The sequence below is a fragment of the Epinephelus moara genome, chromosome 24 (assembly GCF_006386435.1).
Source record: "Epinephelus moara isolate mb chromosome 24, YSFRI_EMoa_1.0, whole genome shotgun sequence".
Classification (NCBI taxonomy): Eukaryota; Metazoa; Chordata; class Actinopteri; order Perciformes; family Serranidae; genus Epinephelus; species Epinephelus moara.
Genome location: NC_065529.1, coordinates 44,831,789 through 44,847,099, shown reverse-complemented (window position 1 = coordinate 44,847,099; position 15,311 = coordinate 44,831,789). Strand labels below are relative to the sequence as shown.

At 39.5% G+C, this 15,311-nt stretch overlaps 2 protein-coding genes across 3 annotated transcripts in view; both read left to right on the top strand.

Annotated features, from left to right (window-relative positions):
- The window catches only part of LOC126385698 (CD276 antigen-like), a 33,352-nt gene extending 23,473 nt beyond the window's left edge, over positions 1-9,879 (top strand). For both annotated transcript variants that reach the window (XM_050037573.1, XM_050037574.1), the window contains 5 exons: positions 1,724-2,047; positions 4,306-4,344; positions 4,428-4,457; positions 7,911-8,021; positions 8,226-9,879. In XM_050037573.1, coding sequence (XP_049893530.1) covers positions 1,724-2,047; positions 4,306-4,344; positions 4,428-4,457; positions 7,911-8,021; positions 8,226-8,314 — 593 coding nt within the window. In that variant the 3' untranslated portion in view covers positions 8,315-9,879. The remainder of the gene's footprint in view (positions 1-1,723; positions 2,048-4,305; positions 4,345-4,427; positions 4,458-7,910; positions 8,022-8,225) is intronic.
- A 4,188-nt stretch (positions 9,880-14,067) lies between these two features.
- Positions 14,068-15,311, top strand: part of LOC126385712 (butyrophilin-like protein 1) — a 20,724-nt gene continuing 19,480 nt past the window's right edge. Inside the window, exons 1-3 of the mRNA XM_050037594.1 lie at positions 14,068-14,146; positions 14,484-14,762; positions 14,922-15,026. Of these exons, the coding sequence (XP_049893551.1) occupies positions 14,068-14,146; positions 14,484-14,762; positions 14,922-15,026 (463 nt within the window). The remainder of the gene's footprint in view (positions 14,147-14,483; positions 14,763-14,921; positions 15,027-15,311) is intronic.

Below are 15,311 nucleotides of genomic sequence, written 5' to 3'. Positions count from 1 at the left end.
CTTGTAAATGCTGCCGTGAGAACACGAACCAACTCTAGGCAATTATACAACTTTGGAACAACATGAGTCCCTGATTCAGACCAAAGGAGACGACTCTAGGTCTGACAGCAGCCTAAATCTGAGCAGGAATCATCCTCCTCTGTCTGAGCCTGAAACCACGAGTTCACTCATGTTCACCCCTTCACACATTGACTAACATTCAACTTGTGGTTTGTATTAATTGTGACTGTGTACAGCTGACTGCAGCCTGTTGGCTGATTGGACCGATCACAGGTGTTGTATGATTGAAGCTCAGAGGACACAACATGGTGTCATCGTGTGATTTACAGTCAGATGTGAGATTCTGACAGCAGAAGAACTGAGTGTTAATAGTTTCTACTTTATATTCTTCTCCAGTAAATGAAACAACAACCAAACAAACAATTACTATTTTCTCTCAGCACAGTAAACACACTTATTTGTTTATATAATAATAATAATAATAATATCCTAATTTGTTTTTCTAAGGTTTTCTAAGTAAAATAAACTTTTTTTTTAGTTTTCTGAAGATAATAAATTATCTTCAATTAAAAGAAAGGGATGAGAAATACACACTATGATTTATTTTATTTTTTTTCAGTCAGGAAGGCATGTGACTCGGCTCGCATTCAGATTGTAGCTACAAGTTTTAAATATTTATCATCATGGTAATTCTGATTAAACCAACAGAAGCTGATGAGAAATCTTCTGAATAGATTTTAGGATGAAGGATAAATTCAAATCATAAATAATGACCCTATCTCTTGTTTCACAGTAAAATAAATCATCACGGGGCGTCGGTGGCCTAGTGGATAGAGCAGGTGCCCCATGTACAAGGCTGTTGCCGCAGCGACCCGGGTTCGATTCCAACCTGTGGTCCTTTGCTGCATGTCATCCTCTCTCTCCCCCCTTCACTCTGAGCTTTCCTATCAATTAAAGGCAAAAATTCCCTAAAAAATGAATAAATAAATCCTCACAGTCATGAACATTTTCCAAAAATTAAAATATAGAATCCATAGTTTTATTTTGTCAGCTAAAAGCGAAGAATTCTTTAAGACTGTATTATTTGCAAATGTGTTTAGAGAAATCTGAAAGTGTTTTCTCTGTCTAAACAGATGTGTTTTCAAATAGGGCATTGCAATATATTGTGATTATTTCAATGTTATAATATGAGACTAGATATCGTCTTATATTGTGTATATCATAATATCCTGTGTGTTGTCTTTTCCTGGTTTTGAAGGCTTTATTACAGTAAAACGCTAATTTTATCAGACTGTTCTGACTGTTCTTTTATTTGTCTTCACCCACTTAGTCATAGTATCCACATTACCGATGATTATTTATTAAAAATGTCACTGTGTAAATATTTAGGTAAAGCACCAGTCGTCAATCCTACAATATCATCACAATATTGTTTTTGGTCAAAAATGTGAAGTTTGATTTTCTCCGTATCGCACAGCCCTATTCTCAGATATGAATCTCTTGAGACTATTGTGTGAAAAATAGAAATTAGAAAAAAGAAATATGTATATATATATAAGTGCAAATGATTCTCTGAGGACAATGTGAAAGACAAGGCCAAAAACCAGGAAGTTTCTTGTTATAAGTGGATATTTTGTAACAACAATAAACTTCACATGTCTGTCATAACTTTATTACTCTGCATGTAAACATACTGATTAATTTGTGTTTTTTTCAATTCCAGGACCAACAGTCATCAGTGTGTACGAGGGGGATGCTGCTCCTTTACCCTGTTCCCTCAGCACCAAGAAGAACATTGAGTCAGAGATGTTTGAATGGAAGAAAGACGGTCAGAAGGAGGTGTTCCTGTATGATGCAGGCACCATCAATGGGCGAGCAGGTCAGAGTGAGGAGTTCATAGGTCGAGTCTTTCATTTTCCCGATAACCTGAAACATGGTGACGCCTCCATAACCATCAGAAATACAAAGGTGACTGACAGCGGAAACTACACCTGTGATTTTCCACATCTTCAGCCACGTCAAACGTTCCACATTGAGCTTGAAGTTGGTGAGTATTTTAATGATAAAGGTTAAAGAGAAACTAAACCCCCAAACCAATTTATGTTGGTGTTTAGTGGTGTTGTTGATCGATTCAGGTCCAAATCTCGACATTTTAGTATTTGAAGTCTACATGTTGTGTTATAAATATGCACAATGACTGCCTTCTACTGGTTGAAACTCTGCTATTGCAGCTGAATTTTCCTGTTCCACTGCAGGAAAATTCAGCTGCGACAGGTGTGACAGCTGCAGTCACGCCTTCATGCAGAAGGTGTGACTGGATGTGTCTTACCCCCTCCACCCAGCTCTGCATATGATGATACTTTTTGAGGCTCTTGTGGCATTTGTTTTAGTTTTGAAGGTAGAGCCACTTCAGCCAAAATTCCAAGGTTCAGTTTCTCTTTAAAGATGTCTGCTTAATTACTAATGCAACTGGTTTAAGAGTTCCAGATGGACTTTTGTCAGGTCGTCATAACACACATTTGGCAGGGCCTCATCCCCACAGTGCTGCAGCCACATCTGGAGTGATTACCTCTGTATCAGACAGGTGCAATATTTGTGACACAGTGCCTGTTACAAAGGACAGGATGCTGTTGCAGTGTGAGGTTCAGGGTGCTCTCCCAAAACCTTAAGTAGAGTGTCAGGACAGTGATGGAAACATCCGTCCTGTTGAGGAGACATGGGTCTCTGAAAGAGAAGGCTGTTTGTATTTTACTCTCAACACCACAGTGACCAAGACTGACCACTTCCTGTGTGTAGACACACAGAAGGAAATCAGCCATCAGATTTAAACGTGGACCTCTGTGAATATCAATGGCGAGGTTCTTCCCAGGAGTGATTTCAACTGTAAATAATTTGAAAATGTTTACTGTGTTCAGACTTAACACAAAGTGAGTTAACTCAAAGCAGTGAAAACTGGGATGAAAGAAACTGACAATGCACGTCTTTGTGTCCCGTAGTAATACACACCAGGTGTGCAGGAGATCAGATGAATGGTTCTCGAGATATGCAAAGGACACACACACAGATTCTGTCATTTATAGCTTGATATGGCATGTGCTTTGTCTGTTGACCTTTTGTTTTCTATGATTTTTTCCACACTGCTGATTTATTCCATTAATAAATAACGTTCCTCTCATCGTCTTTCTCTCGGCTGCTTGCCACATCTGTCTGATGCTGTTTGATGACGACACAGAGTTTCAGTGTCGCGTGAGGATCAGGGACAGTGCCAGTGGAGGGGCAGACTATGTTGGTGGTGGTTCACATTTTATTTTTAAACTAAAGGACACTGGAGGGTGTGTTTCAGTTATCGGGGGGTCACACTGCTCAGCTTCTCTAGGAAAGTTTATTCCAGACTGCTGGATGGTTGAACCTCAGATCCAGGAGGAGCAAGGCAGATTGCGTCCTGGCCGTGGAACAGTGGACCAGCTCCTCACCCTTGCAGGGTTACTGGAGGAGTCGTGGGAGTTTGCCCGTCCAGTTTAGATGTGCTTTGTGGACTGTGGACCCGAGTGAGAGCTGTGTGACTGTGTCCTTGGCAGGAAGTCAAACACATTTTCAGTGGGTGTCGCCAGGATCGTCCCTTTTCACGAATAAGACCTCAGTATACAGTCAGGGAGAGGAGTGTGTTTGGTTGGGGACCTCAGAATCACTTCTCTGCTTTGCTCAGTTTTTCAGAAAATTTCACTGAAGCAATTGAAAGAAAATGTAAATGCTGCACTGCACAGTTCACCAAATCATAGGTGCTGTTTAATGTGATTTGCAGAAGGCAGCCCAGTGTGAGTGTATTTCTACCAGCCATGCAGCAGCTTCCCAACAGCTGGATGCAGCAGAAATACTGAGTGTAAACAGGCTGTTTGTCTCAGTACAGTAAACACACACTGCACAATGCAACAAAACACCTAAACAAATTGTATGTATGTGCAAAACCATCTTGGCAATAAAACTTTCTCTCATTCCGATCCTGATTTCTGGTCGGTTTATCATTGAATGTACAGCACTTCAAAACAAAAAAAGTTTTTCGATCATTTTTTTATTTACTTAAAAAATGAATTAATTGAAGTTTTATGTCTGAGATCTCATCACTGTTTTTGTATTAATTGAAGTTTTATGTCTGAGATCTCATCACTGTTTTTGTTTACACTACACTAGAAAGAAACCTGTTGATTTTTACTTTAGTTATCTCAGTTATGTGAAATGAATGAAAGTTATGCAAGAATATGTTCTCATGTGTCAGTGACTAATGTCGTCTGTTTTCATTTTCATCAGTGGAGACTGGTAACAGTTCATCCGGAGCAAACAGCTCAGGTATGTCAACTCTACCATCACGTCACCCTCATACAAAGACCATAACATCAGTGACTAATGTCGTCTGTTTTCATTTTCATCAGTGAACAGTGGGTCTGGAGCAAACAGCTCAGGTATGTCAACTTGAACAGTGGGTCTGGAGCAAACAGCTCAGGTATGTCAACTCAACCATCACGTCACCCTCATACAAAGACCATAACATCTGCATGTTTACATAAATGATAGTTTTGACTTGTATCATAATTTCATGGGTATATACAGACAATAAGACGAGATTAAAGACACACATCATCTTGTGTACAGTCTGTCTCTTATCTAAAGTGTGAGACCAGTGTGACTTGCCTGTGTTACAGCCTCACAGAGCTGCTGCCTGGCTGTAGACTCTGAGTCTGAGCTCATGAACACTTGTGTTGGAGAGATTCTCCTTCTCCAAATGTGGGTCTAAACGTGTTGTATGCTGCACAAACTGTAAAAACGCATGTGAGGAATTTGTGATAGCAGGCTTTCTTGACTTGTATTATCACCACCACAAAATGCAGCTTTCTTTTTTGATTCAAACATTTTTTCAAGTCTTCAGTGAGAGGAACAGTACCTGTGCGTGCTGTTGTATTGTTTGCCAGAGCACACTGAAGAAGGGCCAGACCCGAAACGTCTGTGTGGCAAAATAAAATTTGATAAACTTGGAGTGCTGTTCCTCTCATCTTTTTGAATTTTACACTTTATTTGAAATTCAGAACCCAGTTTTTTTGTTTCTGTGAGTTGAGCGCATTGTCTCCTATTTCCAAGTCTTCAGTGACCCATAACATGATGTTAGGATGAACACATTTAGCCCAAATAACAACTGTAGTGTTAATTTACCTGTGGACAGGGCCGTAGCCAGGGTAGATCTCTGACCAGCAGGTTGTCCAGCAGCAGTCTAGAGTAGAGTTGCTTCCATCTTCTCTTAAAGGAACATTTTACCACAAAACAACCATCAGTAAATCAGTTAGTCAAACTGTATTACTTTGAGTTTGTGTTTCTTTCAAATGCCTCCACAGAAAACTGCACTCTGATTGATTGATTGATTGGTTGATTGATTGATTGATTGATTGATTGATTGGGGGCCTCATTTAACAACAGCAAAACTATATCAGCACATTTATCTATAAACTCTCACACAACTCCTGCAGTATAATCCAGGTCTCATTTATCCAGTTGTGTGCTCAGCACCTCACAAACACATTTTTAGTTAAACTCCACCTCAGTTAAAGTTGGGTAAGTTTCTCTCCTGTTAGTTTCTTCTCTCTTCCATCATCAAAATGAGGGAGTGGGGGGAGGCAGAGTGTACGGCCCGATCCAGAGGGGGAGAGTTCAGTCTGCACAGACGTCTCTCCTCAGCTCTGCCTTCCCTGTGCTCCTTCTTACTTTTCTATCTACCTGTGCTCTTTCCTACCTTTCTGTCCATCTAACTTTAACCCTTTGGTTCCCACTCAGACCCTCAGACGGCACTATTACTCCCACTCAGAGTCTCAAGTGTGTTCATCAAGGGATTGTGACTTCTAGTCCTAAACTGAACTGAACTTAGTATTTAAAACTGAACTTAAAGTGAAACTTGTCTCTGCTCTCTTCAAAGCCAGACTCCAATACTAAGATGTTTTTTGTCAAAGATAAATTCTGCAGGATTTTCCTCAAAATACTCTCATACAGAAGTAATCCCTCTCATCTTCACTAATGACCCACTAGAAGTGTGTGGCAGCATCACTGCAGGAAGCAGGAGTGCTGCACCCTAAAATGTGTTTCTCCAAAAATAAATGAAATTTTAATAAGATTCAGTGGAAACACTAATGACTGTTACAGTCAGCCATTAACCCCCGAGGTCGGTGATGTAGAGTTCAATATTAAAGTACCCTATTTACTATTTTTATCTATGTAACACTGAGGTCTAGAAACTGACTATAAATGGCGTTTGCTGCGATCGTATCCTTTTCAGAAGTTTTGTAATCCAGCCTGGAACTGAAGTGTTTTTTAGAGACTTTATGAAACCAATAAATCCAACAGTGATTATTTATCCATTTATCCATGTTAAAATAAATTATTGTTGTTAGCTGTTAGCCATTAGCTGAAGCCTACTGAGAGCAAGAATTTATCCCACGATGCACTGGGTGAAGTCGTCTTCAAATCAGAGACTGTTGCAAAGTGTGTATTCCTTACACACATTTGATCATAAGTCTTTACATAGAGGGGGTGAAAAGATTAAACACAATTTAGAGTTTATACAAAAACAAATATGAGTTTTATTTGCTCATTGCCGACCTGGAGAGAGAAACATGAATATCCAAAAGTTTTACAGCCGCCGCAGTGTTTCCTGTTTCCTTGTGTTCAGCACCACAGACAGTGTGCGAGCACCGTTAAGAATCTGTATGATACATTTAATCTTGTAGTCTCGGACATATTCCTGTTTCCATCTTAAAGACGATAATCAGCAAAACAAATAAACTAAACCTTCACAGATCATGACTCTCTGAATATGTGCTCAGTGAAGAGACGCAGAAATCCATGAAATCAAAAATCAGAAATAAGACTTATTTTTTGGTTTCCTTTGATTTCCAGCTTCTCAAACAAAACAGGAAAAGTTTTCCTGTTTTACGTCCAAAATATCACGAAAGTTAGATTTTTCATGTCACATTAATGAAATAATCATAAACAGATTTTACACAGATTGAGTTTGATCCTCCTTCCTTCATGTTCTCATAAAAGAATAAATCACTTTGTCTGAATTCTGTATCAAACTCTGTCTTTGCTGCAGGCTCATAGTGTTCATTTAGGGAGTGTGTTCATTAGTGTGATACGTTCATCAGAGAAGCCAGCAGTGAGTCAAAATATATCCAAGACCAGACCAAAATGTTAAAGAAATGTTTTATTATTTTATTTTATGAAGTCGATCACATGTTTTGTGTGTGAGATCAAAGTAACTAGTTACTATATAAAGTGTGATAAAATGGAAAGACTCAGGTAAATTGTACTTTTCCTGCTCAGTGAAACATAAACGTAGCTCAGCTGCATGTTCAGCTGGATGTGTCATATTTTCTTTGAACAAAGCTTTATTAGCTCTAACAACAAGTATCATAAAACAAAGAGTTAATCCAGAGTCCATGACTGACTTGTACCTGTGAGCCTGAGCTCAGGGTGTAGAGAAGCCGTGTAGCAGCAGTCAGATGTAAACAGGCTGAAGTGGAGGAGGCAGGACAGTGATTCAAACATTCTTCCTCCTGATGAGCAACACGTCTCAGAAAGAGGACGATGCTCCAACATCACCCTCCTCACTACTGAGAGCAAAACCAGAAGCAACCTGTGAGCTGTGCAGCCAAGCAGGAGGAAACTGTCCATAAGATCAATGCTGACATCACTGTTCCTGCTGACATTCATCCCACTGCTGTTTTTATCTGCTAACAGCTTTAGAGTTTACATTTCAGGAGCATCCACACCTTCGGCTGTTCTCTTTGTGGAGACTGTGATGTCCAGTCTGATGGAGATGATGTACAGTTACACTCTCAGGGTTAATGGTAATGTTTTTGCTTCTGTTTCAGGGCTCTCCATTGGATTAATTGTTGGTATTGTCGTTCTTGCCATACTTTTGATTGGTGTTATTCTGGCTGTGCTTGTAGACAAGGGTTACATCCCACTAAAACGTAATAAAGGTAAGTTAAAATAATTTAGAGTATCCACATGTTGATGATGAGCAGACAACACAACAGATTCTTTATATGTATCTCATGTTTAGAGTCTTGACAGTTGTTTTATCTTCTCAGACATGAATCATTCTGTTGGTATTTACACTCAGGGTAGGATCAAGTCAGTCTGGATCTTCTTTAATATACCTGTTGTTGTCTTCCTTCCTGCAGGTTCACCAGCAGATCACATTGCAGGTTCAGCAGTCCCTCTTAAGAGTCAACCCAGTCGGTCACAGGAGGCACCTGATCCAGAAACCTAACTGTCTCTACATGTGTTGTAAAGTTTGCTGCTGAAGGATGTGAACTGTGTTAATGTAAATTCTGTGAGAAGCAGTTTGAGTTTTAGATCAGACTGTGTGTTTGTGAGGACAATTTGGCTGATCTTGTTTTCAGATTACAGTTAAAATTAGTCTCAGGTTAAGGTCAGGATCAGGGTTGTGGTTGGACAGATAGTTGTGATGGTAGAAGGGTGGAAGTGATGTCGTCGGGGTGAATGTGTATTCAGCTCATTCTGCCTTCATATGGAGACATCATGACCACAATCTGTCCCTGAACTTAACCTAGTGTTGTTTATACGCTGTCCTCACATTGAGTTCTCCCCATAAAGATCACAGACAGTAAGATAACAGCACGCCTGCTCTCTGAGCTAATTTAAATATCTAAAAGAACTGGAGATCTTGTGATGAGTTCACTCAGTCGCAACTTAAAAAGAAAGAAAGCCAGGGGTGTCAAGTGGGGGCTAGTGGCTCCTTCCCTTCTTCCTACCTTCCTACTCTTGGCCCCCGTACTCAGACCACAGCCATCTTTGAACTGCCTTCATTTTGATCTCAACTACACATCTTTTCAGTTTTGTGTGTGCGTTTTGCATGGTTGTAACGCTATCGCATTGACTAATGACTGTCCACAGGAAGACACACACACACACACACACACACACACACACACTCGTACACAAATGTAAACATGTGGCAAAATACTCAAAATGGCTTCTGTGATAGTTCCTGTTGCAAAATGTGTCACCAGGACCACATTAAGCCACGATGACACACACACAGACTTAGAGGTGAAAACAATACACTCATTACCAGCCCCAACAACGATGTGATAACTTAATATCCCTGCGAAGATTTACTCACAAAACTTTACAGGTTTGTAGCTGAGATCAAAATGATGGTTCAGTTCAAAGATGAGTGTGTTCTGGGCAAGTTGGCAGAAGTAGGGAAGGGCCCATTGCCCCAGCCCTCACACACACACACACACACACACACACACACACACACACAGTGCTTCAGGTCTTGTAGAACTGTGTTGTGGCACAGGAGTTATTAATTTAGTGTCTTTTTATTGGTGTATTTAATATGAACTGTTCACTTTAATCTGTTTTAATTTTGGCCTTACAAAATAAAAGTTGGACCACATGTTAGTTCAGTGATAAGAATGAGACAGTTACACAGAGACAGACTGGAGTTAACAAGGTGACAACAGAAGAGAGGAAGTTTCCTTTAATGCTGACAGAACTGATTATTAATGAATCATTCTGTTCAGTGACAATTAAATTAGCAGTTTGTGTTAAAGTCTGATATTTAATGTGTATATAGTGACTGAGTTCCACTGTGTGTGGCTGTAAGAGGAGAAACTGTGTTTTTTAAATGATGGCTTGTTGTGCTTTTGTTCTGTGTGGATTTTCTTCTATTATTTTTATATTCTGATTATTTTATGCATCTTGTTTTTAAGATTGATTTCATTTCCAGGCAGCACAGATTTTCATATCACATTTAATGCTTCATTTCTGTCCAAGCGTTTGAATAAAACATGAAAAATGTCAAACTGTGTGTTTTGACTGTTTTGGATGTTTCTGTATTCAAACTTTGATCAAAGAAACAAAAGTGATTTTAATGTTTTTGTTGGATTTTAAGAAGATTTAGGGGCATCTGTTGGCAGAAATGGTACATAATATTTATACCTTTGGTTTAATTAGAGTATAAAAACCTGAATCTCAGAGTCATTGTGTTTTGTCAGAATGAGCTGCTTATATCTACATACTGTGTGCATTCCAGTACCCATACTGCCATACTATTTAATATGCCACAAGGAGATATGTCCCAATACATATTATGTCAGATGCAGTATGACAAGAGCACCAGGATGTTCAACTGCATCTGGTCATATTTTGAAGTATGTAAGACAGTGTACTTTTCTGGCTATTCTGACCCACAATTCTCTGCACAGCGGACGATAAGTCACATCGACTGAGCCGCACACAGACGGCAGCACATTAAAGTGACTGATGTGCAGTTGAATAGTAATAATAGGAATATTAATTATTTTAGTGGACAAAATAATCATAAAGATAACCAACAACAAAGTGACATAACTATGACAACAACAAGGACAGAGAAATATGCATATGTAGTTTTACTGTCATGAAAAGAAGACAGAATCTACAATGTATGCAGATAAAACTTAAAAGTCAAACTACTATCTGGTGGGCTCTGCAGGGGGCCACAGGTATCTGCAACAGGCCAGTGCCCCCCCCTGGGGTCTGTGTACGGCCTGGAGCAGCACAACAAATTATTGTAAACAAGAGAACCACCAAGCCCAGCCCTACTGACCTCTGCCTAAGCTCTAGTACTCCTCCGGACATTGAAGGGTGACTAGAGGTGCCAACTCCACTGCCTCTTTTTATTTCTCTCTCTATTTATTTATTCACTTTACTTAACAGTATTATTGTTACATTAATTATGTATGTGCAGTATTATATATTAGTCAAATCATTATTAATACTGTATTTTCCTCTTTGTGTTATTTGTTCAGGTATACTTCTCTCTTCTTTATCAGCTGCAGACATGCACACACCTAAACACATGCACACAGTGTCCTCAGTAACCTCCCACAGTATAGAACATATAAAGCAACTGGTTTGCGTATCAGTAACAGCAAGAATACTATTAAGCCTGATTATCTTTTGCCTGTTTGTTGTTTGTTTGTCCTGTCTGTATTCCCATCTCCATCTACCCTCATGTCCTGTTACCTGTTACACATTACTTATGTACCTTGCACACACTAAAAAAAGTTAAACTACATACTTTGCAACGTAACAACAGCAGAGCTCTCCGGGTTGACCTCTGTCTCTGGTGAGCTCGGTGAATGGCGTTTTGTTTCATCTCCAAGGTAACAGATAAGACCAGAGGTGGGTAGTAACTAGTTACATTTACTCAGTTACATTTACTTGAGTAACTTTTTGAATAAGTTGTATTTTTCAGAGTCGTTTTAATGCAAAATACTTTTTACTTTTACTTGAGTTATATTGTTTTAAAGCAACAATACTCTTACTTGAGTACAATATTTGGCTACTCTACCCACCTCTGAGTACATATATATATATATATATATATATATATATACAGTATATATAAGAATATATTTGTGTTTCTTGTGCCTTGATTTATGTTATGTTTGTAAAGATTTAATTTATTTTTGTTTTAGTTAAAGGGGTATCGTTTAAAATACATGAATTTGCAGATTATTATTTTTGATTGATTGATTACGTTCATGTTCTTATTTTACAAATAAATCAGACGTTACTCAACAGTTACTCAGTAGTTTTTTCACCAAATACTCTTTTACTCTTACTCAAGTAATTATTTGGATGACTACTTTTTACTTTTACTTGAGTAATATTGTTCTAAAGTATCAGTACTCTTACTTGAGTACAATATTTGGCTACTCTGCCCACCTCTGCATAAGACAGACAGTTAAAGTTTAGGGCTCATTGTCAGGATGCAGTAGTGTGTCCCGACTGTGAGCATGCAACGGTGCGTGCTTTTTAAGGGCGGCTGCAGTACCTGCTAAAAGCAAAACCAAAAAGTATGTGATTCAGAACTCAGTGATGGAGCGGGTCCTCTTTGGCAGATTCGCTATGTTGTTGTACAGTAGCCCACAGCGAACAAATCCTAGATAGGGCCGTTTGCGTTTCCACATCGGCCACATAGGCTACATATTTTAATAATAACTAGACCGGACCAAAAATGGTTGCCCGCCTGATGCATGCGCCAAAAATGTTTCTTGCTGCCAGGTTTACTTCCACAGTATGCAGCCCACTGAATATGTGCAGCAGTGTTTCTCCCGCTGGCCCCACCTGTGAGTTCCAGCTTGGCTCATTGACTTCACATCGTGATGGTGCCACAGATTTTTAAAATCATTTTTGTCAGCTTGAGGAAAGTTTCACAAATATAAAACCACCATGGCTCAAAAAGTCATAATAGAAAGATTCATAATTGACCTTGTTTGACAGAAAGTTCTCTTCGCAAACTTCTTCCAGCAGCCGTGTAGATGAAAACGAAACTTAGTGACTCCATCTGAAAGAGAAACTCCAGACACAGAATCAACGATGAAGCTTCAGCTGGACCTGCTGTGTTTTTGTCTTCTGTGTTTGACTAGAAAAACACTGTGTGGTGAAAATTGTAAGAATCACTAAGTTACTACAAGTTTAGGAGGACAAAACAGGACAGACAGACAGACAGACAGACAGCTGCGTCTCATGTATGAGGTCACATAGTATTTATCTAAATCTCAAGATAAGGATCTTGAACAGCCACAGTGATTTATCCTGGTAAAAAGAGAATCACCTTCACAGCACTGAAAACCCAGAGTTAACCCTGAAGTTAACCTGCTATATCCCAATCCTGCTTCATCGTCCAGGCCTCTGACTGGGATGAAAACTAAAGTTGATTGAAACTTGGTGCTGTGTCGATAAAAACACTTCTGACTTTTGTTACAATAATGAATCCATACGTCAAATGAACATCCATGAAGCTTTTGTGTTTGACTGGAAAAACACTTTGTGATGGAAATGGTAAATATCAACTTTGTAGATTTATTTATTTTGTTTGTTTGACAGAGGTGGGGTACAGCAGATATTCACCTGAAGAAAACCCTGGGTTTAAGAAAAGTATTTTTTGAGACTTCTGAGGATGCTGCGTTCACACCCAGTCATGATACTATCATCTGTCACTAATTTAGCTGTTTACCTGCAAAATATTCCCAACAGGTGTTTTTGAGCATCTAACAACTTGTACAGTCTTTTGTTGCTTCTGTCCTAAACTGTTTTATTAAGTGTTGTAGGCATTTAATTCAGAATGAGGTCAGTTTGAACATTAAATATCTTTGTACTGTAATAAACTGAATATTACTAACATGTTTTACACAATGTCCCATCTTTTATGGAACTGGAGTTGTAACTACCTGAATCACGATGCAAATATGAATGTAGTTAAACTACCAGCAAGCTGCTGCAAAATGTTGTTAAACTACTTGTTTGATTACATGTAGTTCACTACTCCCAGTACAGGAAAGCTGCATTGCCACAGGTAATTAGCAGAATTAGTACAACTCAAAAACAAAGCACAGGGAGACAAACTGTGTGGTCTCTGCCACAATTAGCTCTGGTAGAGGAGGAATAAGACCACTAACTAAACTGCCTGTAAACTGGTGTTTACAGCACCAGTTTACAGGCAAACAGTCTCAGTTCTACATGTGCATAAACTGAGCCTTTATAGAAAACAAAAGTTACACAATAAAGAGAAATGTGGGTTTTTGGACAGCAGAGGGCGCCACATTATTTAAAACAGAGGCTGAAACAAACCTCTCAGGTCTGGAAAATAATTCTGGTGACACATGTGACAAATATATTTAAATGATGTTTTTATGTTCCAGGACCAGCAGCCATCAAAGTGTTGGTGTCAGAAGGGAGTGATGTTACATTACCCTGTTCCCTCAGCACCAAGGAGAACATTGAGCAGAAACTCTTTGTCTGGAGGAAAGATGATGGTATGATGGGGGCGTTCATGTATAATAAAGGCCTCCATCACAACAACGGTGGTTCAGGTCAAGATGAGCAGTTCAAATGGCGAGTCTTTCATTTCCAAGATGAGCTGAAACACGGCAACGCCTCCATCATCATCAGAAATACAAAGATGGCTGACAGTGGAGACTACACCTGTGTTTTTCAAAGATGGCTGACAGTGGAGACTACACCTGTGTTTTTCCACTTCTTCAGACACCTCAAATATTCCACATTGATCTTGTTGTTGGTGAGTACTTTCATAGAATAGTTGATGCCAACTTTATTTAATGACTGGATCCTCGTCCCCACCGTGTTGTCTGGCACCTGCAGGTCATAAGCTGCAACACAGAGGACAGGTCACTGCTGCAGTGTGAGGTCATCAAACAAGGCTCAGATGTTTAATTAAGGTTCATGTTGTTTTCTAGTTTCTCTGTTTTTTCTCACACTGAAATATGTTCATATATTTCTCTGTTTTTTCTCACACTGAAATATGTTCATATACAAGCAGAGAGGGGCCGATAAAAGTACTACATGTCTGAACGTGTCATTATTTTCACATGTTATTGTTTATTCTGTGTTCACAGTTTCATCTCCAGAGCCATACATCACAATACCAAGTGACACAGATGATGGAGTGCAGCTGCAGTGTGAGGTTCATGGTGCTCCTTCAAAACCTAAAGCAGAGTGGAAGGACAGTGATGGAAACATCCTTCCTGCTGAGGAGACACAGGTCACAGACAGAGGAGGCAGCTATGACATCATCCTCCAAACTACTGTGACCAAGACCGACCGCTATCACTGTGTTGTCACACAGGAGGAAATCAACCATCAGATTCATGCTGAGATATCTGTGGATATCATTGGTAAGTTTCCTCCTTGAGGTGCTCATGTGTTGTACTTTTAGTTTTGATAGATTTTAGCAGCACATGTAACTGTTCTCTGTACTTAGTCGATGACATATCTGCTGTACATGATACACAGTTACACACAATGTTACATCAGCTCTTTGTGATGTGTTTCAGACAACAGCAGAGGAGGATGGGTCACTGCAGGGCTTGTTGGAGTTGCTGTAATTGTAGTTATTATAGTGGCTTTTGCTCTAAAGAACATCAGAAGACCTGATACAGGTAAGTTTAAGTACCAACATTTCTGTCCAGAGTCTTGACAGTTGTGTTTGTCTTCTCACATATGAACCATTCTGTTGATATTTAGATTCGTACAAAATCCACAGAGACTTGTCAACTCCTCCCTCAGCTCTGCCTCTGCCCCTCCTTCTCTCAAACTGGCTGCAGTCACCCCCATCATTAAAAAACCTGGTCTCAACCCTGACATCATGAGCAATTTCCGGCCCATTTCCAACCTCCCATTCCTCTCAAAAATCCTTGAACGTGTCGTCGCCTCACAAATCAAAT